Raw genomic sequence first — 24,459 nt, 5'->3', positions numbered from 1 at the left:
TAGGATCACAAGTCTGCATCTTGTACAGCAATTAACCACTAAGAAGAATATATGCAGTGTATTATTTGTTGAAACTGTACTCTCGATTTGATTTGAAACTGTCTCATTGCTATATGTTTATCAATAAAACTTTGAAAAGAAAAAAATTCAAAGATGTAATACAAACATTGACATCTGAGATGAATAGATACTGCTTAGAAGAAGTATAAATGGCAAATGTATATAAAAAAGTTCAACATCATTGGTCACTGGAGAAATGCAAATTAAGACAATGTTGACATTCTATCTCTGCAGATAAATGGCTCTATCAAATAATCAACCAATATAAATATTGGCAGTGCTTGGGGGAAAAAGTTACTCTTCTCCACTATTGGTGGGAACGAAGGATGGTACACATACTGTGGTAATCAGAGTAAAGCTTTCTCAAAAAACTGCACTTAGAGGTTCCATTCTCCTTTTAGATATCTTCCTGGAAGAATCAAAGCATCATACCTCAGAAATATATGCACACCTATGATTATATCAACACAATTTGCAATAGCTAAATCTAAGAAGAAACTCAAATAAATGCCCATCAACTGATGAATATAAACGTGGGTTTTTTTTTTGTAATATAATGGAGCAGGGCCAGCAAGGCATGCTGGGGATGGAACCCTGGTCCCTGCACTTTAGTCTGCTGAGTCATCTGGCTGATACTTTGTACCAAAGAATTTAAATCAATTAAAAAAAAAAGTACTACAGTCCCATCTCCCTAATAAACATAAGATACAAAAAGCCTCATTCTCACAAACAATGCAGCAAATCATCATAAGCTTATACACCATGACCAAGTGGGGTTCATCCCAGGAATTCAGGGGTAGTTCAACATAATGTAAATCAGTAATGTAACAGACCATACTAACAGTGCCCAGGACAAAAACCATATGATTGTCTTAGTAGAAATAGAAAATACAAAGCTCAACACCCATGATAAAAATCATACAGAAAACTGAAATAATGCTCTTTATCTCTGTCTGATAAAACCTATCTATGACAGATCAACAGCCAACATTGCATGGAGTGGACAAAAACTGAAGGCCTTCATTCTAAAAACAAGAACGTGACAAGAATGTCTACTGTCTCCACTCTTATTTAGCACAGCCCTTTTATAGTTTGTATCTGGTTGTCCCCTCCAAAGCATCATGCAGTCACTGGGGCAGCTTGTGGAGTTTGTGATGGATTCGTGATCCAATGACGACACTGTGGGTAAGGTTGCTGCCCTTGCCCTGGAGCAGATAATCTGCATACAAATGTAAGGAGGGGAAGAGGCTTGTTAGCTAGCAGTCACAGAGGCTGTCCTTTCCTTGGCTCTTCTGTCTTGTGCTGCTCTGCCTTAGAGTCAGCTGAATAATTTCTGAAATGTATTGAAACCTCCATTAACTGTGAGCTAAATAAATTTTTTTCTTCCTTAATTTTGGGTGTCAAGTATTTTGTCTCAGCAATGAGGGAGAAGTTAACTAAAACAGCCCTGAAAACTTTAGTTGGAGCAATTAGACAAGAGAAATAAATAAAAGGAATAACCATAAGAAAGGAAGGATGTTAATGATTATTACTCACAGATTACATAATTATATAGAAGAACCCAACAATTCCACCAAAAGACTTCTAGATTTAATAAGAACATTCAGTAGTATAGCTGAATATAGTCAGTACTCAAAAATCTATAGCCTTCTAGTACAGGTGTAACACACTCACCTAAAGAGAGATTAGGGAAATATCATCTTTCACAATAGCATCCAATAAAATGAAATGCCTATAATCAAGCTAATAAAGGAAGTAAAAGATCTGTACACCGAGAACTACAGTTCTTTGAAAAAGGAGATTGAAGGAGATACTAGAGAATGGAAAGATATCCCTTTCTCTTGAGCAGGAAAAGGCAATATAGTGAAAATGGATATAGTTTTTTTTTTTATGTGTTTTAGTATAGAGTCTACAGGGTCTCACTACACAGATCAGATTCATAGTGATCCTCCTGTTTTCAGACTCCCAAGTGCTGGGATTACAGGCACGTTCCACCACACCAAGTCTAAATTGCTATAGTTTTAAAATTCTTACATAATTTAATGCAATTCTGATCAAAATTCCAGTATCACATCTCACAGAATTAGAGAAAACAATTCTAAAATGTATTTGGAAACAGAAGAGACCTAGAACAGCAAAGGAAATTCTTGGCAACAAAGGCAAAGCAGGGAGCATCATAATCACAAATTATATTACAAAGCTACAGTGATAACAAACAGGATTGCACTGGCAAAAAAAAAAAAAAAAAAAAAGCCCTGAGGATCAGTGGAACAGATCACAAGATACAGAAACATCTCCAGACATACACAGCCACCTTATTTTTGGCAAAGGGGGCAAATATGTTCACTGGAAGAAAGCCTCTTTAATAAATGGTGCTAAGAAAACTGGCTTCCTACATGCCAAAGGATAAAACTAGACCCATGTCTTTCATCATGTAGTAAACTAAAATTAAAATAAATTAAAGATCTAAATATCAAAAGAGAAACATTAAATCTCCTGGAAGATAGAACAGTAGAACTCTTGAAGATACTGGTGTAGGTAAAGACTTTATGAACAAAACCCTGATTACACAGGTACCCCACAGGTATCCCAATCATCAACTGGGATTCCATTTTATTAAAAAGCTTTTCACAGCAAGAGAAACTGCTAACAGAGTGAAGAAACAAACCATGGTGTAGGAATTTTTACCAGATGTCCCTCAGACAAATAATTACTATGTAGAACATAGAAAAAACTCACAAAAATCGGATTCAGAAAATTTAAAGACCTAATCCAAAAATGGGTATCTAAGATGAATAGACACTTTTTAGATGAAGAAATAGCCATGGCAAATATACATGAAAAAACATTCAACATCATTGGTAATTTGTGAAATGCAACTGAAAACACTGCTGTAATTCCATTTTACTCCAGCAAGAATGGTTATTATCAAGAAATCAGCCAATAACAAATTCTGGTGGGCTATGGGGAAAAAGGAATCCTTTCCTGCTGTTGGTGGAAGTCTGGACAGGTACATCTACTATGGAAATCAGTGTGGAGATTCCTCAAAAAGCTAGCACTAGGGGTTCCGTTGGACCCAGATATTCTTGGTATTTTCCCCAAAGAATTAAAAGCATCATATCTCAGTGATTCAGGTACACCCATGTTTACAGAGGCATACCTTGTAATCTTCAGCTCTTAGAAATGTCCCAAATGCCCATCAACTGGTAAATGGATAAAGAAACCATAGCTTTCTTACACAATTGAGTACTATTCTGCCATAAAGAAGGAGAAGCTCCAGACATTTTTAGGTAAATGGATGCACCTTGAGACCACACTCTTAAGTGAAATAAACTGGACATGCATATGAATACTGCATTATTTCTTGGGTATGAGAAAGCAAAAGTGTAAATAAGGACCAGAATATATGATAGGCGAAATAGGGAGAAAATTTTCAAATGGGGAGCAGAACAAGGGAGGCTAAATGGGGAAAAGAAAGAAGGGGAAAGTAAAAAAAAAAAAAAAGCGAGAAAAGGAAAAGTGAAAACAGACTTGTAAATGGGGAGAGGAGTTGAAGGGTAAATAGGGGAATGGGAAAAAATAATTGGTATATCATGGACAGGTACAAATTCTCTATGAGGAATATGGTCATTATATATACCTAAAGGTACTAATAAAATTTAATTGGAAATTATCAAAAAATCTTTGAATCTTAGAAGCAATCAGTACCTAGATGAATGTACCAACTTCGAACCACACCGCTTATAATATGTATTTTTCAGTAGAGTCTGAAAAAGTCAATATTATGTGCGAATATCTCTTAATGACATTAAAACATTCTCTTTAAAATTTTTTTTCAATGTATTTAGTACAGGGTCTCACTATGCAGCTTGGACTCATAGTGATCATCTTATTTTCAGCCTCCCCAGTACTGGGATTACAGGCCTGTGCCATCATGCCTGGTCTCGGTGGCTGACTCAGTGACCTCAAGGGTGGGGCCAGTGTGGCATGTGGTACTGGGGACTGAACCTTAGTTCTTGTGCTTGCCTAAGCAGGTGCTTAGCCCACTGTGCTATCTTGCTGGCCCCCTTTTATATTTTTTATTTTTTTGTACTGGGGATAGAACTCAGTTACCTGTGTTTGCCACATAGCTGCTTATGCTGTTGAGCTATCGCTCTAGCCCAAAACATTCTTTAATGAGCAGAATTAATTATCAGTGTTACCAGGAATATTTAAAATAGTGATTGTGCTAAAATTCCAACCAAACCAAAGCACAGCTCAATAGCTAAAGTTGTAATAAGGACAACATTTCATACCTCTTATGCATAATCACTGGAAACTTGATGTACAATCTACAATTTGAATTATTATTTAACTTTATAAAAAGAAAATTAACCAACTGTTCTAGGTAAGTGTGTGTCCTTCTTTCCCTGAGAACAAAGGAAGCAGCCTTTTATAACCCAGTGATAAAGTGATGCTGCTGATGTACTTGTAGGAGAGCAGTGAGCTAATTCATGACACTAATGGAAGATTATACTATATATCAATACAGGTTAACTATACATTGCCTGTCTGAGAATCTATTATGACCACTTAAGTCTGTCATCACTGCAACAGCAGACTGGACAAAGTATTTTTTAAAAATCTAGTTTTAACTTTAATGACTTCGAAAAAAATCAACATTATGTGTGAATATCACTTCATAGCAAAAATGGTCCTTTAAGGAGAAGAATTGAGTTTGTAACTGGAAAGTACTGCAGCACTGACCAAACACAGGCATTCCATGTACTGAATGAACTACTACAGGGTGAGGACAAACACTAACACCATAAAAGTTTAAAAAGCCACTGTTGGCAAGAAGATAATGGGTGAGTAGATCATCGATCTAATCTAATATGGAAATTTCTACAGCCTTTGTCTTTTGTGTTTTTAAGAATTTTACTGGTTCGTTTTAGATATACATAATAACATTCATTGTAGAGTATTGATATATCATGATATACATGATATATAAGAAATATCTTGCTGCTTTTTTTCCTATTCCCCTTTCCTCCCATCAGCCACTCTTCCCCCGCTCACTTACAAAAGCTTTGTTTCCATTTTTCCCTATTTCTTTTTTTCGTTTGTTGCTTAGTAATGATATTAATCCTCCACTCATAACTAAGTCAATCCAAGTAGCTAAGGAAGGTTATTCTGTAGTATCAAATATTGCTATGCACATTCCATAAACTAAGAAACAAACAAGTGATTTGCATATACCCATTTTCCCAGGCGAGAACATCAGAGAGTTATACAATGTCAATTACAAAGGAATATACTAGGAATTTTCAGAGGTATATACACATTAGAAAATATATACATTAGTATCTCCTGTTTCAAATCTTTCTTAGAAATAACAGAATGAATGAACTGTCAAATAATTACAACAGCTAAGTGCTAAGATCCTGTAGTATTACACTGTAATAGAAATCTCTCTAAAAAGTACTATACCTTTCTTTAATGATTCATGAAGTAAATGATCATAATAAACTATAACAATAAATAAATATGCTCTCATGTAAAATAGTCAAGAGAACTCTACTGTTTCTTTCTGCATATGCTTTGGTCCATTCCTTTCCCCTGTGTTGTCTCCTTCTGACTCTGTTAGTTCTCACTGGTATCAGGATATCACTCTTTAGAAGTTCCCTCTACACCTTCTAACCATGATGGTATTTGTGTTAGGTAAAAACATGTTGGGATGAGTAGGGACAGTGGATTAGAGTAAAAAAATTATGATGAGGCATTTTGGGTCTCTGTTTCCTGGGTTCTTGTCTATATTTTGATTAGGTAAATTTGCTGAATAGGTTCTTAAAATTCTTTTGGGTAAATTGTGTATTTCCATGCCACTAAGTTAGGACATTCTGTCTCAAAGACACAAATGTCTTTCTGTGGATTGTATTTCACAAGAACCAGAGCATCACTGTTGCTGTAAGCCAGCCTTTGGCTTGAATCATATTATGTCTCTGGAGCATTTTGCCTAACCTAGGCATTCAGGATCTTGCCCAATTTGCCTGTGGGTTGGATAAAAGGGAGCTGGGTAAAGTAGAGTGTGACATCATTTTGGAAGAAGTGTACTATTACTAATAGTCTAACACCACTTTGTTCTAGCCTGCTAAGTTGCATTACGGGGCCAGATAAATTTAGCAATGAGATTTTCCCTGCCTTGTTTCCATGAGAGTCTGGGACATTTTTAGCTCAGCTGAATTAAGTAAGGTCTGTAGTAAAAGGGACATTCTAGAATGGAATTTTCCCACTCATGGATGATAGATTGTAACCACCCACTCAAGGAATATAAAACAACAAAACTTTAAAAACTGGTTAAGTATTTTTGGACTGTATGGGCAGACAGAAAAGCAATTTGTTTAGTCCATGTCATTCCTTGAAGAATGGTCTGAATCCCATAGGGCCAGCAGGGTCTGGCCCAAGTGTCAAAGTGAGAACTGAAGCTTACTTCCTCCTTTGAGAAGCTTCTAATTAGATTCAAAGATAGGGCATACACCACAAAAGCAATCCTGGTTCCTTGTGAACTCACATTCTACCTTTTCTCTTAAGTTTTAAGCACTTACATCCTCCTCATGGTCAAGGATTCTGATCTGCACTTACTTAGCTTGTGCCAATACGCCAATGACTTCTGCATACAGGTCAGCCACAATGTGCATATTGCCAGTGTTAGGACCCAAGTACCTAAATAAAAAAAAAAGAGGACAAGTTAGGAATTTCTGTTCTTCTGAACAGACCAAATCATTGATTTAATTTTAAGTACCTAAATTCTTCAACATTCTAATGGCAGAAATCATCTTACCCTTCTTTGTATTTAAAGTGCTTGAAAGCCAAATTAATAACATCATGTATCAAACTGTCTATTACAGGATGAAGTGGAATCTGAAAAAAAAGGACAACTTTTAACTTGGAGGGAATATTTAAAAGCAAATCAGCACTCATGACACAGCATTTAGAATTCATAAACAATTTGATAATCTTAGAATTTAAAAAAAGGTTTTAGATTATAAACATTAATTAAAAGTAATAGTAAATTATTCACCTACCTGTTTCAAAACTTCTATTAATACTAAAGAAAAAATAAAATCAATGGCAAGGTCTCGTCTTTCCATTAAATAATCTCGTTGTTGTTCATCACTGTAAAATTTAAAATACAATAATTAGCACTTAAGTATTTTCTTTTTTGGGGGGAGAGGGAAAGGGTCTACAGGGTGTCTGGGGTCTTACTATGAGTTCCACCAGTTTACAGTCTCCAAAGAGCTGGGATTACAGGCACGCACCACCGCACTCAGTCTCAATTGCCCTCTGGGCCCACCTTGGGGGCGGGGCTGGCATGGCAGGTCTGGGGATGGGACCCCTGGCCCCTGAGCCTGCTTGCAGGTGCTTTAACCCGCTGAGCTATTTGGCCAGCCCCTAACTGAAGTATTTTCAAAGTGAGATAATTTATTAAAAAAATCTAGAATTCATCACCAATGGACTGTAAATTTATTTCGTTCTTTGCAGATTGCATCAGGCAGATGTATGCTAATCCCTTTTCTGTCACCATTGAGGTACAATGGGCAAACACTGGATTTGAAGTCAAAATATTTGCTTCAAATTTAAAACTTCTAACCATGTGAAGTTTAGTAGCTCCTTGTGAGCCTATACCATCATCTTGTGAACTTTCTTATAGTATGCAACATGCAATCCAGGAATTCTATTGTTTGCAAAGTGTGCAGCAAACAAAAGACACATCTACCATCATGAAAATATGCATTTAAAGGGTCTTATGAAAGGAGCTATACAATGTAATAATGTAATGTAGTGTAAGAATTTTGGAAAGGAGCTAAATAATAAAGAACCAGTACGATTACCAATCAGCCAGACAGCATGGAAAGGAAAGATCAGCATTGCTTTTATTTTTCCTTTGTCCTTTCTGTCTGTCTTTTTGCCATTTGAAATTTAGTGCAAGGAGGAAAGAATCAAAAGAACACTGGAAGAAAGGTTAAAAATATATAGGAAAAAAGAAAGAGGAATCTTTACAAATAGTAAAGTGTAATATTTACTCATTGTAAAGTGAGAGAGTAGAGGCTAGGTGTGGTGTAATCCTAGCACTCTGAAAGGCTGAAGCAGGAAGACTGCAAGCTAGAGCCTCGCATGGGACTGTAGTGACACAGTGAGGCTCTGCCTCAAAATAAAAAGGTGTGGGGATGTAGTTCAGTAGAAGGCCCTGGGTTAAATCTCTAGGAACAAAAATAAGATAAAGTTAGGGTGCTGAAATAGAACTTTTGAAGGATAGAGATGTATATTCCTGCCCTATTTTCTTTTTTACCTAATGAATTGACAGACGATTTAGAACTGACAAAGTAAGACAAGTGAGGTGAAGACTGAGCCTCTTGGCACAGAATGGTGGATGCGAGCACTGAGTTTGGTATAGACCAGTCCTGGCTTCAAATTATGCCTCCTCTACTTAGCAGCAATTTTTCCATCTATAATACGACAATACTAATAGTATAGGCCAAATATATCCTATCCAAAATGCTTGGAAACACAAGTGTTTTAGATTTCAGATTTTGGAACATTTGAATATTCACAATGAGATACTTTGGGAATGTCTGAACACAAAATTCATTTTCATCTCATATCTATCTCTCCATATAGCCTGAGGGTAACTTTCTACAACAATGTCAGGATACCTGTGTCAACTATGATCTGTCCCATGAGGTGAGGTGTGGAATTTTTTATTTTACAATGCATTGGCACTACAATATTTTGGAACTTTAGGGCATTTTAGATTTATAATGTTCAACCTATACTTACATAAAGTTTGAGAAAACAAAGCATGAATATTGTTTATTATAATCTCTGAACAAAGGCTCAATACTTATTGAGAAAGAATGATAGGATTTGAACTTCCCAGTAGAGATTTTTTAAACAATATTTTTGTCTTTAGTCAAGAAGGAATGCACAAGCAAACAATGAGATTTAGAAAAAAAAAAAAAAAAGCATACATACATACATACTGTGACTTTTAGAGGTGCCCTGCAACCTTGAGCCAGTCAAATGAAGGCTGATATGTAGGGGAATGGGCTAATAAGGGAAGCTGGAAGACATGTATTTATGTGGCAGGAATTCATTCATTTAAGTTTATGTATTAAAACTTCTGCCAGGAGAAAGAGGGGTAGAAAAAAACCACATATCTGAGCTATTTCAACACTCCATGGATCTAGAAGTGGTACTGCTATGCAGGGAAACAACTGCTCATGAAGGATGTTCACTAGTCAGGCTTGGTATCAGCTATGTCACTGAATAAGGCAACAGGAAGTTTGAAAGCAAGAGGAAGGAAAACTCTCAGACAGCTAACAGCAGAGATGACATTTTTGTCAGATGGTGGGGTGGGTAAGCGTTTTCAAAAATGGCCAGAAGACCCCCAAAAAGGAGCAGTTCTTGGCAGGAAAAACATTAACTTAGTCTCCGAATTTACTTTATTTAGTAAGCCAAGTTATGTTTTCAAATAAAAAAAGTAACATATACTTTTCCAATAATGAAGTCAACTTCATTGGTGATTTAAGGCCAAACTGGCAGGAGCTAGACACTTTTGACAAATTTATTTGGCAGCAAAAATGTTGATATTGTACTAATCTTAGAAATCCGAACTCTATGTCTAACCTTCCCATTTGGTACTTTCAGTTACTTATGCCCCTTATCATAGCTCCTCGTTTAGCTGTATCTTAAGTACATTATGCCCTACAGACCCTCTTTTTTGGCTTTTTTTCAAGGCCAGTTTTCCATTCTGTCATTTTAAAAGTTCAAATATAACTAAAATGCTCCTGAGTTGGGTGTTATTGTCCTAATTCTGTAGGTATTTGATCTCAGCAGTCACTCTGATCTCCTGAAAATAATCAGGACATGATTTCAAAACCAGTTATCTTATCTATAAAGAAACCGAGCCATGTGAAAATCTAGATTCAGTAACTAAACTCTGACAAAACAGAGGAAGCAAGATTAAAACTCATCTATTCAGCTCGCTCGCTAAAACTCCTGCAGTCCCTTGTCTCTAGGGAAGTCTGTTTACCAGCCAACATGTGTGATGAGAAAAATAAAACAATCCCATTCATGTGTTGATCACACAGTAGAAACAAACTTTGGATACAGAATGGAAATTATACCTTTAAAATTTTGTAAGTTTGGGCTGGGAATATAGCTCAGCAGTATAGCGCCTGCCTAGCAAGCACAAGTTCCTGAGTTTGATTTCCAGTAACAAAAACAAATTCCTAAGTTAAAAAGGTATTTACAGAGAGATTGATAATTAATACAGGGTTTATTTTTGGAATGATAAAAATGCTCTAATATAATACTGTGGTGATTGCTATACAGCCCTGAAAATACTGAATTATTTGCTTTCAAACTGTGAATGTTATGATGTAACATGTTTCAAATATTTTCCTTTCTAAACTAAAAAAAGTTATTCAGTATGAAAAAGTTACTAATCTCTCCCACAAACACAATGATAAATATATGACCGAGGATTGTGTAACTCAGAGACAAATAACTAAATTATAAATCTGTATGAAATACAATTTGGTAAAATTACAGATATTCCATTTTAAGAGAAGTCTGTATCTAAAAAAAAAAATAGTGGGTCTGTCAAGAAAAGTGAGAGGGATAAATCACTACCTAAAAGCAGTTATTGCCAGGTTTTCTGAGTAATTAGTTCTAGTTTACTGTATTTATTTATTTTGGCGGAACCAGGGATTAAACTCAGGCCTTTGCACTTGCCAGGGAAGTGCTTATTCCACTGAGCCATCTCCCTGGCCCTTAGTTTACTGTATTTAAAAGTATTTGAAGAATGCCTATCAACGCATGCAAAGAAATCTAACTGCTTTTAAAATAATTCTAACCCTAATCACATTAAACTTTCCTGTTTAATGTAGTTTTCTTAAACTGTCTTGCTATATGGGGTTGATTTCAAATACAAAATTACATGTATTTACCTAAAATTTGATTGGGGAGCAGACATGCACTTATTTGACCATATGAAAATCCTAAGTTTTTTGACTGCTAACATGTTCTTATAGCAGCAAGTTCCCCTTTTCAAATACAGAAGAGAAGAGAGACCACGGAATGAACACAATTCTCAGCTGCAAGGTGAAGTCAGAGGCTGTGACTCCAGCCTCTCCACTCTGCCACCCGACGTCACATGCCGATCTGTGGAAGCCTCGGGACTCCTGCCAGGGTGCAGGTCAGTGTCCCATCTGCTGTGGTACACTGAACACTCAAGGTTACTCCAACCAAGACTGAAATATCTTAGCATGTCAGCATACAAGGCTTGCAATGGCCTTCAGCTTTTGGTGCAGACTAGATGGGAGATGGCAGAGGAAAAATAAAAAGCTAGCAAAATAGTGACCTGTGACCCTTTATATCAGTCCACACAGATGCTGAAATAAGGGCGTGTGTGATTTTCCAACCCATGAGAGCTGTAAGGCAGAAGGGGCTCCCAGTGTGCTGCCCACGGCAGACCGAGGATCCCTGCAGCACCTGCCGTGTGTCCTTGTGTACAATCAGAAAGACCCAGCTGCCATGACACTCATTTCAATTTGTATTGCTTAACAAAAACTGTAAACCTTAATGTAAGAAATATACCTTTTTGATTTATTGCTTGTTCTTGGTCTGTATTCATGCGATTCATCTTCAATGCCATTTTGCCTCTTGTACCAGTCAAACAATGTTCGCAGAATGGAAGGGAGGCAGTATTCAGAGAGGGAGCTCATGGAGCTGATGACCTACGGGAAAGATGCAGGCAATGTAAATGCCTAGTGGCCTCACCAGTTATGAGGAACTTTCTATTTCACAAGTAACATCAAGCAATATTCACTACTAAATTTTCTTTTTCTTTTTTGGCAGAACTAGGGATTGAACTCAGGGCCTTGCGCTTGCCAGGGAAACGCTTATTCCACGGAACCATCCCCCCAGCCCTAAATTTTCTTATCATAGCCCTTCCTTTCATAATCTTTACTAGTACACTACCAAAGCCCATGGCTCTTAGTGCTGACAGATGTTCCTTATATAATAACACTTTGGTGGTGTAAGAAAGTTAATTACTTTGACTCCCTTTTGTTCTAGACATTAGATGTTAATTGCATACAGGTGATTCAAAGAACTGCAGAGAAATTATTTTCCCACATGGTCTACCTTGTACTTCTTAGGTCTTCAAAACATGCTTGCAGTGTATATAATATATAAATACAATTATATTGTTTAAGTAAAACCACAAATCACCAAATAGTGTAAACAGTTTTCTACCAATAAGCATTCATTTATTAATTTGAGATAGACACAAAATTAGATTGAAAATATTAAGAAGGAATAATTTGCCTTCTATTCCATTAAAGGTAAACACTTATTCCCTCCTCTTTATTGTTTTTTTAAATTTATTTTTATTTTTTGGCAGAACCGGGGATTTAAGTCAGGCCCTTGTGCTTGCCAGGCAAGTGCTTATTCTACTTAGCTATCTCCCTGGCCCCTATTCCCTCCTCTTTAAGCAAGTATACCTTTGATAGACTTGTTATTCTATTTTCTTTAACTGTAAAGATTCCTGATCTTATACTAATTATCACTCATAAAAAGACCTCAATCTAGATCTTATTCTATACGCAAAAATTCACTCAAAAGGAATCATAAGCCTAATTATAAAATCTAAAAGCTATAAAACTTCTGAAGAAAACAGGAGAAAATCTTTTTACTTTGGATTAGGGAAATATGTCATAGGTAAAAAGACAAGGATGACAACAAAAATCTGGCATACTAAAAGTTACCAAAATTAAAAACTTTGGCTTCTAGACCATATTAAGAAAATGATTCCAAATAAGCTACATAATGAAAGTATTTACAAAACATCTATCTACCTTATATCCAAAACATACCTAAGACATCTGGAAGGTAATTTGGACATATATGTCGAGGGTACAATCGTAACTACCCTCAAGAAGGCCATTCTCATAATTTATCTCAGGTATCCAATTAGATATAAGCAAGAATGTTCATCATAGAATTATTTCTAGCACATAAAGAGAAGAAACCTAAATGTCCATTAACATGTAAATGCCTTAGTACAGTGTAGAGTTTCACATAGTCTATGAAACATTAAAAATCACATTTCAAAAATACATGACATGAAAATGTTTGATATATTATATGAAAAAGAATGAAAAATAACTTAATTGGTATGCTCTCTGTCTGGTGTAAACATATATAATGCAGATAGAGAAAACAGGACTAGGAGGAAATTTGTCAATATACATTGAAACCAGAAGTTCTCAGAAAAGATAGACAACCAGAAGTAAGGGAGGTAGAAGTTTAAAAGGAATGAAGGCAGTATTTTATGGAAAGCTTTTTAAAGAAAGTGTAGGAATCTGAGATGGGAATCACGAAAGAAAATATGCAGAGACTCACGGCAGGAAATTCTATGGAGATGAAGATGTGATGTAATTCTCTGTTCATAATAACAACTAACACAGCTGTCACAATAGCTAGCAACTATTCAGCCTCCTAAGTCCTAGGATCACAGGCGTGCACCACCACGCCAAGTCTTAATCGCTGTCTCGGTTTGAAGGTGAGAGGAGTCCAGTATGCCAGAGAGGAGGGGCATAATGTGGGAAATGCTTTTTGTTTACAAAACAGGAAGCTCCTACAGATTTTTTCAATAGGACAAAGATGCCATAAAAAGTTGTGGGCAGGGGGCCGGGGAGATGGCTCAGTGGAATAAGCGCTTTCCCGGCAAGTGCAAGGGCCTGAGTTCAATCCCTGGTTCCGAAAAAAAAAAAAAAAAAAAGTTGTGGGCAGAGGTTTATTCCCTCAGTGGTGTGTGTGAAACACAAGTGTTTGAACTGAATGAGGTTTATTTAAGATTCTAGGCAGGGGAGATCTTAGCCTGAGTTGGGAGGTAACAGAAGAAAGGGGGACCTATGGATAGCCTACTTCTGCAGCTAAGCATATAAGGCTTAACTTCCTTTTACAAAGCAGAAACTAGGGCGGTCCAGATAGCTTAGCGGATTAAAGCACCTGCTTAGGCAGATGCAGGACCTGGGGTTTGATCCCTGGGTGTGTGCACCGAGACAACTGTTAAGACTTGGCGTGGTGGTGCACGCCTGTAATCCTAGCACTTAGGAGGCTGAAAACAGGAGGATCACTACAAGTCCAATCTGTGTGGTAAGACCCTGTAGACCTTGTACTAAAATACAAAACAACAACAAAAAAGAAAACCAAAAAAACAAAGCAGAAACTAAGGTGAAGATAGCTAACTTGTATCAATAGGATTTTCTATCTCCACCTTTAAAAGAAGCCCTTTAAATGAATGAAACAATTAAAGCTTTCTTTCTCAGATTCTATTTCTTGACAGTTTATTTTAAGCTCCTTCTCCTATAACAATGGCTGTATATTATTAAATTGTAATGAACTTTCATTATGAGTTAACAGAAGTTCAAAATAAATAGGCCACTTTATTCAGCTTGCTCTGTGAACCTAGTCACCATTAACTTTTTTTTCTTTTTTTTTTTTAAAGTACAACATTCAATGTATTATTTCTTTCTCTAGAGAGTTTTCTTTAGTCCATTAAGCCCCAGCTCCCCTTGCATGGGCTTTGGTAGAGGTCGTGGGGCAGCACCCGCAGGTCTAAATCGGGGTGGAGTTCGGTCCTTGCGGGCTTCATGAGATCGATTTCTGACCACTTTGCTGTGAATGGCACAACTCACACAATCATGCAGCTTCACATACAGCTTGGGAAGCACATAACCATCGAAGACACTCGCTTCAGAAATGTCCCTGACGGCGGCGGCCTCCACTGTGTTCCGAATGACAAACTTCTTAATAGCCTTATCCTTGGGTACGCACAGGGTGCAGTTCGTGCAGCGAATAGGCTGCACATGACACCATTAACTTTTTTAAAGCTGAAAACAATCTCATCATTTAAAAAGAGCCCTCTTGGGCAAGTGAAATAGCTCAGTGGACTAAGCACCTGCTTAGGCAAGAGCAGGGACTGGGGTTCGATCCCTGGCACCACAAGTGGTGCCATACCCACACCCAGGCACTCTGTGCTGGCCACCGAAAATGGGTGTGGTGGTGCATGCCTGTAATCCCAGTGCTGGGGAAGCTGAAAACAAGAGGATCACTATAAGTCTGAGCTATATAGTGAGACTGTGCCAAATACATAAAAAGAGCCCTCCTCCCATCTTGATTATAACCACAACCACAATGTGTGTTCCTGTGGTTGTGAATATAAAGTAGTAACTTTTGAGAAGAAAGAGAATCACAGTGTATGTCAAGGAGTGATTTATTAATGCTTTCTAAAGTTACTCCTGTGCAAGAAAGCATATTTCCCAAGTCACCATTGTCTAAAACATTTTGATTTTGGGCTAGGACTGTAGCTCCTTGGTACAGTGTTTGTTAACATACAAGAGGCCCTGGGTTCAGCGCTGCAAAATAACTAAGGAAAAATAAAATGTTTTGAATTGGGAGAAGGAGGTTCCTTTCAAAGGGCAAAAAGGGATAAGGACTTAAAGTTCCTAATTATGAGTTAGGAGTCTTAATTATTAAATACAATAAAATTCCCAAAACAGCCACTATTATTATCTGACCATTTAAAATTACTTGTAAAAACAAAGAAAGAAAGAAAGAAAGAAAGAAAGAAAGAAAGAAAGAAAGAAAGAAAGAAATTACTTGTGTAAGTCCTGAGGAACCTAAGGAAGTATGAAGATTAACTATAACATGGTAAAATGAAACACAAATGTAGAGCTCAGTTAATAATGTGCTGAGGCTGGTTTCTTACTTGTGATAATTGTACGGTGATGATATGAAATGCTAACAATAAGACTCTGGCAATTCTTGATACTATGTTTGCAAATTTTCTATAACTCCTGAACTATTCTAAAATAAAGTTATTAAAAATACTTGTGTGGCATATTTGCAAGTTCCATTACTCAGTACAGACCCATAAAGAAGATAGAAATTTATGTCTGATTCCTAAACACCTCTGCATAAAGTACACAGTGTTCAGCTACCTCAGTTAGGTGTAACCCACATTTCCTGTAAAGAATGTCAACAGTGTTCTTCAAAACCCAGTTATAGATTATTTTTAATTTTTTTTTCTACCCATTAAAAAGTCACTGAGGAGCTCTTCTCGGTATTAGATCTACAGGGCACACTTTCCATGGCAAACATACTGAGGAGGGATGAAAGGTCAGCATGAGGCAGCTGTGTGTTTTTTCCATCTCTCCATGCCTACCCTCTGGAGGCCAGGCTTTCAGGAAGGAAGGGTGTAATCTGCAAGACCTGGCCCTCAAAGCTCAGGAAGGGAGGAAGGTCTAGCTGGCTTCTTGGTTACTCAACTCCTTCATTTACGGGAATCAGAGCCAGTGGGAAGATGAATTCTAGCTCTGTGCTGCTGCTGAAAGAAGGCAGGCAGGCCACAAAGATGTTCTTGTTGCATATAAATAATCATACTCTACCAGCCCCCGGAGCTAGGTTCTGAGCTGCAGAAGGAGATGAGTGCACAGAATCCCAGAACTATTTTGTACTGGTGTTTTCTCTTTCAGGTGGGACGGGGGAATACTAATTGCACTTTGTAAATGTTCTAAATGTTTACTTTGATATTTTACATGTAAATAGGCTAGAAGAGAGTGTCTATTATGCTATACTGAAGACACTGAATTTTCATAAGAATTTTATTATACTTGTTAAATGCAAAGAAGAAAACTTCACGCATAAATATTTGAATAATTACTCAGTGGAGTCATTCCATATTTTACAGTAATAGAGCTAACATGGTATGAGTGGTACACTTAAGGAATAATTTTAAAGTAACTCCATGGATGGATTAGTATCTCAATTAAGTCCAGGTGCCAAGCGACCATGGGGCTTAGGATATACACTGAGTAATATCACAGAATACTGATCTACTCAAGTAATTGTAAATGTAATGTATTACTATTCAATCACATATTATACTCTCAGTACAGTATTTGTGAGTGATTAACAAGCATCAAAGATAATAACTTATTTTAAAACATTAAAAATACAAAAATTATACATTGAAAAAAATTTTCTTGAAAATTAGAAAAGTTTATTATTTGAATTTAGCATCTTGGTTCATTTCGCAGAATGAATCGTTTCACTGGAGAATAGTTAAGAAATGCTGAATGATACTATTACATATAGTCCAAGGCCAGTTTGTTTTAACTCTTACTTGTTTATATTTTTCATTTATACATTCTGAACAAATTTTTATTGAATTTGTTAGAATCAATATTGACACATTTCTTCTGTTTCCTTTTCAGGAAAATTATCATTGTGTATAATGATAAAAAGCTATTTTAGCTCTAGGATAAATGTATGGACATATTTTACTATGTGCTCTGTGTCTGTCTGTCTGTCTGTCTGTCTGTCTCTCTCTCTCTCTTTTGGTGGAACTGGGGATTGAACTCATGTCCTTGCATAAGTGCTTATTCAACTGAGCCATCTCCCCAGCCTCTGTGTTCTCTTGTTAATGGATGACATTTTTAACAAACTAGGAAACCAAGGTGCAGAGATACAAAATCAACATCAAAAATCAATGGTTTCTATATATTGTATCACTAATGAACTACTTGAAAAAGAAATTGAGAAACAATTTAATTTACAGTAGTATCAAATAAATAACTTAGGGATCAGTCTAGTCACAGAAGTGTAAGACTTCTACAATTTAATAATGTCAAAGAAAGAAATTAAAGATGATACTCAAATGTGGAAAAACCTTCCATGTTTATGGACTGACAGAATTAGTAAACTTAAAATGACTATATTACCAAAAGCAACCTATAGATTCAGTGATATCATAATCAAAATCTGAAGGATGGAACTAGAAAAAATAAACCTAAACTTCATGAAGAAACATGTAAGACCAAGAAAAGCCAAAGCAATCTGAAATTTAAAAAAGCAGGACCAGGGACAATGTTCAATTTCAAAGTATACTACAAAGTCATAATAACAAAAACAGCATGGTACAGGCACAAAAATAGACAAGAGACCAATGGAATAGAATAGAGGACACAGAAATAAACACATGCAACCATAGTCCTCTGATTCTTGACAAAACAGCCAAAATTATATGTTGGAGACGAGACTTTCTAAAATGAATTTTATGGGGAATATTGGATAGATATACGTGGAAGACTGAAACTAGAATCTTATTCCTCATAGTATATAAAAGCCAGTTCAAATGCACCTAGGTGTAAGGGTAGACACTTTGAAATCATTAGAAGAAAATTGAGGGAAACACTTAAAGCCATAGGGATAGGTAAAACTTTCCTCAGGATTCCAATAGCAGAAGAAATAGCAAAAATCAACAAATGAAACAACATGAAATTAAAAAGTTTCTGTACGGGAAGGGAAACAGCTAAAAGAGCCTACAGAATGGGAGAAAATCTTTGGCATTTATTCTTCCAACAAAAGTTTAATATCTAGAATACATGGAGAAATCAAAAATCTTGACACCAAAAAATGAAATAGACCAATCAATAAATGAGCAAGTAAACTGAACACATATATCTCAATAGAAGAAGTATAAATGGTCAGTAAATATATGAAAATGTCCAATGTCCTTAGCCATTAGTGAAATATAGCCTTTAGCTGGTGGTGGAGGGATGAATGACAGTTATAGATATGGGTACACTCAAAAATGAAAATTCTGTCTGTTGAATAAAGAACTTTCTGGATCTTGATTTCATATACCTTCTGCTTAAAAACATATATGCTTTCTTGTGCATTTTCTCTGCCCTTGGTTTGTAGATAATTGTTTATGTGCTTTTTAATGACATAAGCATTCAGTGAGTTAATGTAGGTGGAATATCCTTCATTCATTTGGGATCAAAAGCGTTTCAGATTTTGTACTTCTTTTTATGTATTTGGTACAGGGCCTCATTATGCAGCTCAGACTTGTAGTGATCCTCCTGTTTTCAGCCTCCCAGCATTGGGATTATAGATGCATGCTACCACACCCTGTCTCAGGCAGCTGGCTCAGCGCACCAGGGGTGTGGCCGGTGCAGCATGTGGTACCTGAAATAGAACCCTGGTCCCTGCACTTGCCTATGCAGGTGCTTAGTCTGCTGAGCTATCTCACCAGCCCTCAGATTTTGGACTTTTGCATCTACATAATGAGGTATCTTGGGGAGGGGACCCAACTCCAAACACAAAATTCATGTTTCACATACAACTGTACAAATAAACTGAAAGTAATTTTACACAACATTTTTAAATAACTTTTGCCTTACCCCTGCAGTGGGTGAAGGTTAGTCATTACCCCTTACCAGTATGTAAGAAAAGTTTGTATCTTTCAGATAATTCATAGCTTCTGAAGGCTTAAACAAAATTCTGTGTTACGGAATATTCTGCTTAAAGTATCATGTCAGCACTCAAAACATTTCAAGTTTTGGAGCATTTTGGATTTTGGAATTTTGGGCCAAAGATACTCACCTTGAACGCAGATGGTTGTACACTACATACTGTTCACTATTAAAGTATTGCTCTACTTTGTCTCTTGAAACAGCCTCATGCAGTAAGTGGAAGCTATTTCACCTAGCACAGAAAGTATAATTACTTCCCAAAAGACTCCTTACCAGAGTGTAGGAATCAGAATTCAGATCCTTATTGTCCCAAGTGAATAATCTCACTATGCTCAGGCAGCTGCATACAAAACTGCATGGGAGATAAGACTAAGTGCAGTAAGCAACTGGGGCTTGGTAGCATCACAAGATGCTGGGGAGGCGGATTTTTCAAGGAGAAGCTGGTAAACAGTGCCATGTGCTCAGGAGAAAGGGACACAGAAAGGCTACTGGTTGGCTGCAGGGTATGTCCCTGCTGGTCTTGTGTGATGAGGACACCAATCAGACTGGATAGCAGTGAGGCCGGAAAAGAACATGTCACCAGGGCATGTGTAATGAATAGCAAGCTGGAAGGACAGATACTTAGGAATTCAGTGTGGACAACAGGCACATGCAAACTTCAGCCCCTATACAGAACCCACTAGTTACTGTCATTACTCCATCCACCATCAGGTAAAGACTGCATATTCCTCCAGTAAGGACTGTCTTGGGGCACTGCTTTTTCATTTTTCAATGTGTTAACTTGATACTTGAGCTGAATTTGATCATCACCTACCCGTACCAAATTTACCCTCATCAGAAGTTAGCTATTTGTTTTATGGGAGAATCTCAAATCAAATGCTTCAGGGTTTACACTTAAATAAGATGTTTATAAAGTTTAATAGAAGAAAACTCCTTGAAGGTAAAATGGTAAGCTCTCGAAGCCTTTCATTCTCAGGACACTTTCCACAGATCTCAGAATCATGGAACCATTACTGTTCTTTAACGGTGCCAATCCTAACCAGCCACTATAACTTAGCAGTGAAAGCAAGTCTCAAACTATTTAATACTAACCTATCAACCATGAAAATACACCCTACATGTTAGTGACAGTCCCTGTAGCTCGCATAGCCAGCTTCTGTGGGCTCCAGCCTGCTAAACTCAAGCTCTCATGTCTCCACTTTTCACAATGTCCCTTTCCAGCTGCCATAGTGGGTCACTTCTTTCCTGGAAAGAGGCATCTTCCTGAGGTTCTCCCACATTTTTTGCCACCCTTTTTCTGGCCATTTGTTTATGGAGCTCACTCTGTTTATGTTCTTCTATGATACACTTCAATTACTCTACTATCTTAACTTCTGTTTGTTGAATGACTACATAAATGAATAAGCCTTGATTATTGCTCTTCAGACATCCAACACTCCAGAAAATGCATGTATAAAATTGATTTATACCCTTCCATTTTCCTCGTCCACCCCCAAGCATAGGATTCCCATGACTGGCAAGCTTCTAATGCACAAAAATAGCTGAGACTACTCAGCATGGCTCCTCCACTCAGTAAACAGGCCACTTTTGCAATGTCAGCCTTGGCCACCCTCCAGCATGCCACTCTTTCACACTCAACTTCACCTTTCTCCATGAGACATAACTTAGCCCATCATGTTCACCTGGAGGATAGGTATCACCACTTCTTGACTGCTTCCTGTGACACATTCTTCCACCTTCCTGACTCCAGTAATTGCTCCCCTCTGGGTTCCTATAGAACTTGATGTATACTTCTGATCTAGCCTTTCCATTATGGAATTATGTGTGCAGACATTTGTCTTCCTGCTGGGACTGAGACCCTTGAGGACAGGAATCCTGTATTATTCTTATCTGTGCACCTTGTACAGGTTCTAGTAGGCTTCAAGCACTTGGTATTTGAACTAAGAAGAAGTCATTTCCAACAATGGTTTAAAATTAGTTACCTTATGTTCCTCTCTCCATCAATATTGACTGTTTTTCTATAACTTTTCTTATGCTCATCATATATGACAAGTCTCTCTGCCTCTGTTTTAGTTCAGGCCCTTTTGGTCTCAAATCTTCATAATGCCAATCTTCCAAATTGCCTTACCCTTCAAAGGTCTCTCCATTGCTTCTTCATGAACATTGACCTTTTGGGGTGACCATCAAGGTGTCACATCACCTTGATACAGGTATGTCAGGAGAAAGCTGCATCCCACTGGCATGAAGACCTCTTACAATCTGATCCCTTCCTGCCTGTGAAGGCTGGCCTCTTCACTAACACTCTCAGACTATAGGGAAAATGTACACTTTAATGCAAACCTAGAGCAAAGTTCTCTAAGTGTTTTCTTACTCCAGGGATAGAGACCTTTCGTGCCTTTCAACCATCCAAGTGCCTTCTGTCTTCCAAGGCTTCTGATTGCACAATCATTTCACTGTTTCAGATTTACAAATGTGTTTGCTTTTGGATTTTCTTCTTAACTGATTGTATCATACCTCATTAATAATCAAATAAAACCTTTAATGTGTTCATTGTGTATAGGTAGGAGTCAAGATTTTGCTTTCTTTTGAAGATTTAACAATATGTTTTTTCCTTTACTATATGAATCCATTTATCAGACCTCAAAGATAATTTATAATAACACTCTTCTGTTTAAGTACTTTGCAAAAAAATACATAATCCTTTCTTCTGAAATTTTCTGTTGCCCTCATCATTGAACACCCAGAAAAATTCTACCGATTCTACTGTTTCAGGCACTTGGTAAGCTACACCTTCTTTCAGAAAGCTTTTTCTCTGCACTTGACACTAGAGTTACAGTTTACTACCTGTAACATTCGTGTGATGCTTCTTATGCATGTGGGCCCAGACCAGAGCCTCTGGTAGATCTGAAGTTTGAGGAATGTGCATCAAATGCTTTGGGTCCTGGGAGTGGGCACATACATGCAAGCACATGCACACACAAGCACATGCACATACAAGCACACACACATGCGCACACACATGCAATAAATGTTCACTAAATTAAAGAATTTTAGCATGAGGGCAACTTTAAGTCATTTTACTTGCTAATCCCTGATGACAATGTAGCTATTTCTAGGAAGCCAGTGCAGTATGTATCTTTAAAATGTCACAGAGAATCTCTTCTCTTCCCTGCTAGGACTGCACCCTAGCATGGACTGCAATTTAAAGCCCACAAAGTCTGCAAGGTCCTGCTTCTCACTCTCAATGCTCCCTGCTTTCTGGAGATTCCTACCAAACTCCAACCTTGCATTGTCAGCTTTCTCTATAGTGTCATCATTTATCCCACTTCCCAGTGTTTTACTTACTTCTCTCACTGGACTGCGAGCCTCTCCAGGGCAGGCGCCTGCTTCCTTTCTGTTTATTTCTATAAGCTGGCTCAACATTTGGTACACAGCTGCCAGTGACCAGGATTGGTGAGAGTGTGTCAAGTTTATATTAGTAAAATTTGTGGAAAGTAAAAGAGGACACAAATTTCTAGCTCTCCAAAGTATAAAGCACTCATTAATAAGATTTTTCTTCCACTAATGCTTGGCTTGCATAATTTAATCCTATTTTTAAATTTAGTTTTCAGATTTTAAGTTTTTATTAATACATGCTTGCAGTACCGAATAACTACACCCATCTTACAGAGTTGGTACACATCATGATACATCTCAATTCTTTTTACTTTCCCTTTCCTCCTCTCCCTTCATCTCTTTGATTCCTTTCCATTTGCCAAAAAAAAACCCCAACCCTTGTCAATTAAGAAAACATAAGGCTTTCCTCAGGTTTATCTCATGTAGGGTTAGACTGTGATTAAAGGGATATAAAACCAATGAAGACTATAACGTTATAAAATATAAAAAAGTAAGGAGCCATGACACATTGGCTTCTCTATATTTATTTGTCTTGTTTTGTTTTAAATTAAACTGTGTTAATTGGCAGCCAAGGTGAATTCCAACTGGAGAAAGAGGTCTAAAACTGCAACTATCAGGCAGAGATAGACAGCTATTCAGTTATTACTCAATACTAACTATTCTCTTCTTTGTAGTGTTATTTAATTGTTTGCAGCCAAATTTAATCAAAATTTATATACTAACCTTAGGTCCTTTAACTTCTGAAAATTTCTCTCTGCAGTGACATCAACTTAGTTTTTTTTTTTAACTTTATTAGTACATAATGATTATATTCACTGTAGGGGATGTACACATAACACATTTCAATTCCCTTCTTTATTCCCCTCCCTCTACACCCCTTTTATTTTTCCATTATCAGATTTATTTATAAGGCCTTATAAAGTTAATAATCATATATACAGATAAAAATACAGACTAATAGGCCAAAGAACATATAAAACATGTAAGACAGGCACCAACACAGTTTTAGAAACTAATAAATTATAAAGCAAAAAAAAAATAGGCTTTAATATCAGAATGTGTGGCTTTCAGTCCTGGCTTTGGGCTTTAGCCACATAACACAGGGCAACTACTCTGAGACTCATTTCCACTAACTGTAACACCACGTGGAGATGATGATAATGATGGTGGAAGCATCTATTTCTGGAGTTAGAAAATCGGGGCAATGTCCGGTGAGATAGTAAGTGAGAAGAAGCCTAGTGGATGGATTATGAAGTATTACATTATTATTTTTATTTTTTGTGCTTTTATTTCAGCAAGATGAATTTTTTAGAAAAAAATGAATCCTGGACTCGAGAATCAGGTAGTGAAAACAAAGGAAGCCCGACTTTCTGTACTTTTATCATTCACACAGTGTCACTCATGGGGAAGAGACAAAATATCCTCTCCATGGAAGCCTGCTTGATGCCATCTGAAGGAAGGATGTACTCAGTAGAGTGCGTGTTCTATGATAAGTATTAATTGCTACCTCTCTGATTACTAGGTGTAACTAGTCTATAGTCAATGGTGTCTACATACAACTCTAACTTCTCTAGTACGTTCTTTTCCTACAGACAAATTTCTGTGAGAATTTAGATTAAAACCCTATTTTTGG

The 24,459-nt window shown here is 37.1% G+C and overlaps 1 protein-coding gene and 1 pseudogene across 2 annotated transcripts in view; one reads left to right on the top strand and one right to left on the bottom strand.

The window, feature by feature from the left end:
- Positions 1–6,162, top strand: part of LOC105742139 — a 12,149-nt pseudogene extending 5,987 nt beyond the window's left edge. The window contains exon 2 of the transcript XR_001117088.2: positions 6,065–6,162. The product of XR_001117088.2 is annotated as a nuclease-sensitive element-binding protein 1 pseudogene (transcript). The remainder of the gene's footprint in view (positions 1–6,064) is intronic.
- The window catches only part of Fry (FRY microtubule binding protein), a 431,398-nt gene that overhangs the window by 208,157 nt on the left and 198,782 nt on the right, over positions 1–24,459 (bottom strand). The window contains exons 4-7 of the mRNA XM_023715059.1: positions 11,701–11,840; positions 7,125–7,215; positions 6,881–6,960; positions 6,682–6,762 (exon numbers count right to left, since the gene is read on the bottom strand). Of these exons, the coding sequence (XP_023570827.1) occupies positions 6,682–6,762; positions 6,881–6,960; positions 7,125–7,215; positions 11,701–11,840 (392 nt within the window). The remainder of the gene's footprint in view (positions 1–6,681; positions 6,763–6,880; positions 6,961–7,124; positions 7,216–11,700; positions 11,841–24,459) is intronic.

Source organism: Octodon degus, unplaced genomic scaffold, assembly GCF_000260255.1.
Source record: "Octodon degus isolate 3935 unplaced genomic scaffold, OctDeg1.0 scaffold00038, whole genome shotgun sequence".
NCBI lineage: Eukaryota > Metazoa > Chordata > Mammalia > Rodentia > Octodontidae > Octodon > Octodon degus.
The sequence above is the reverse complement of the archived record's forward strand: the minus strand, read 5'-3'. Positions and strand labels throughout refer to the sequence as shown.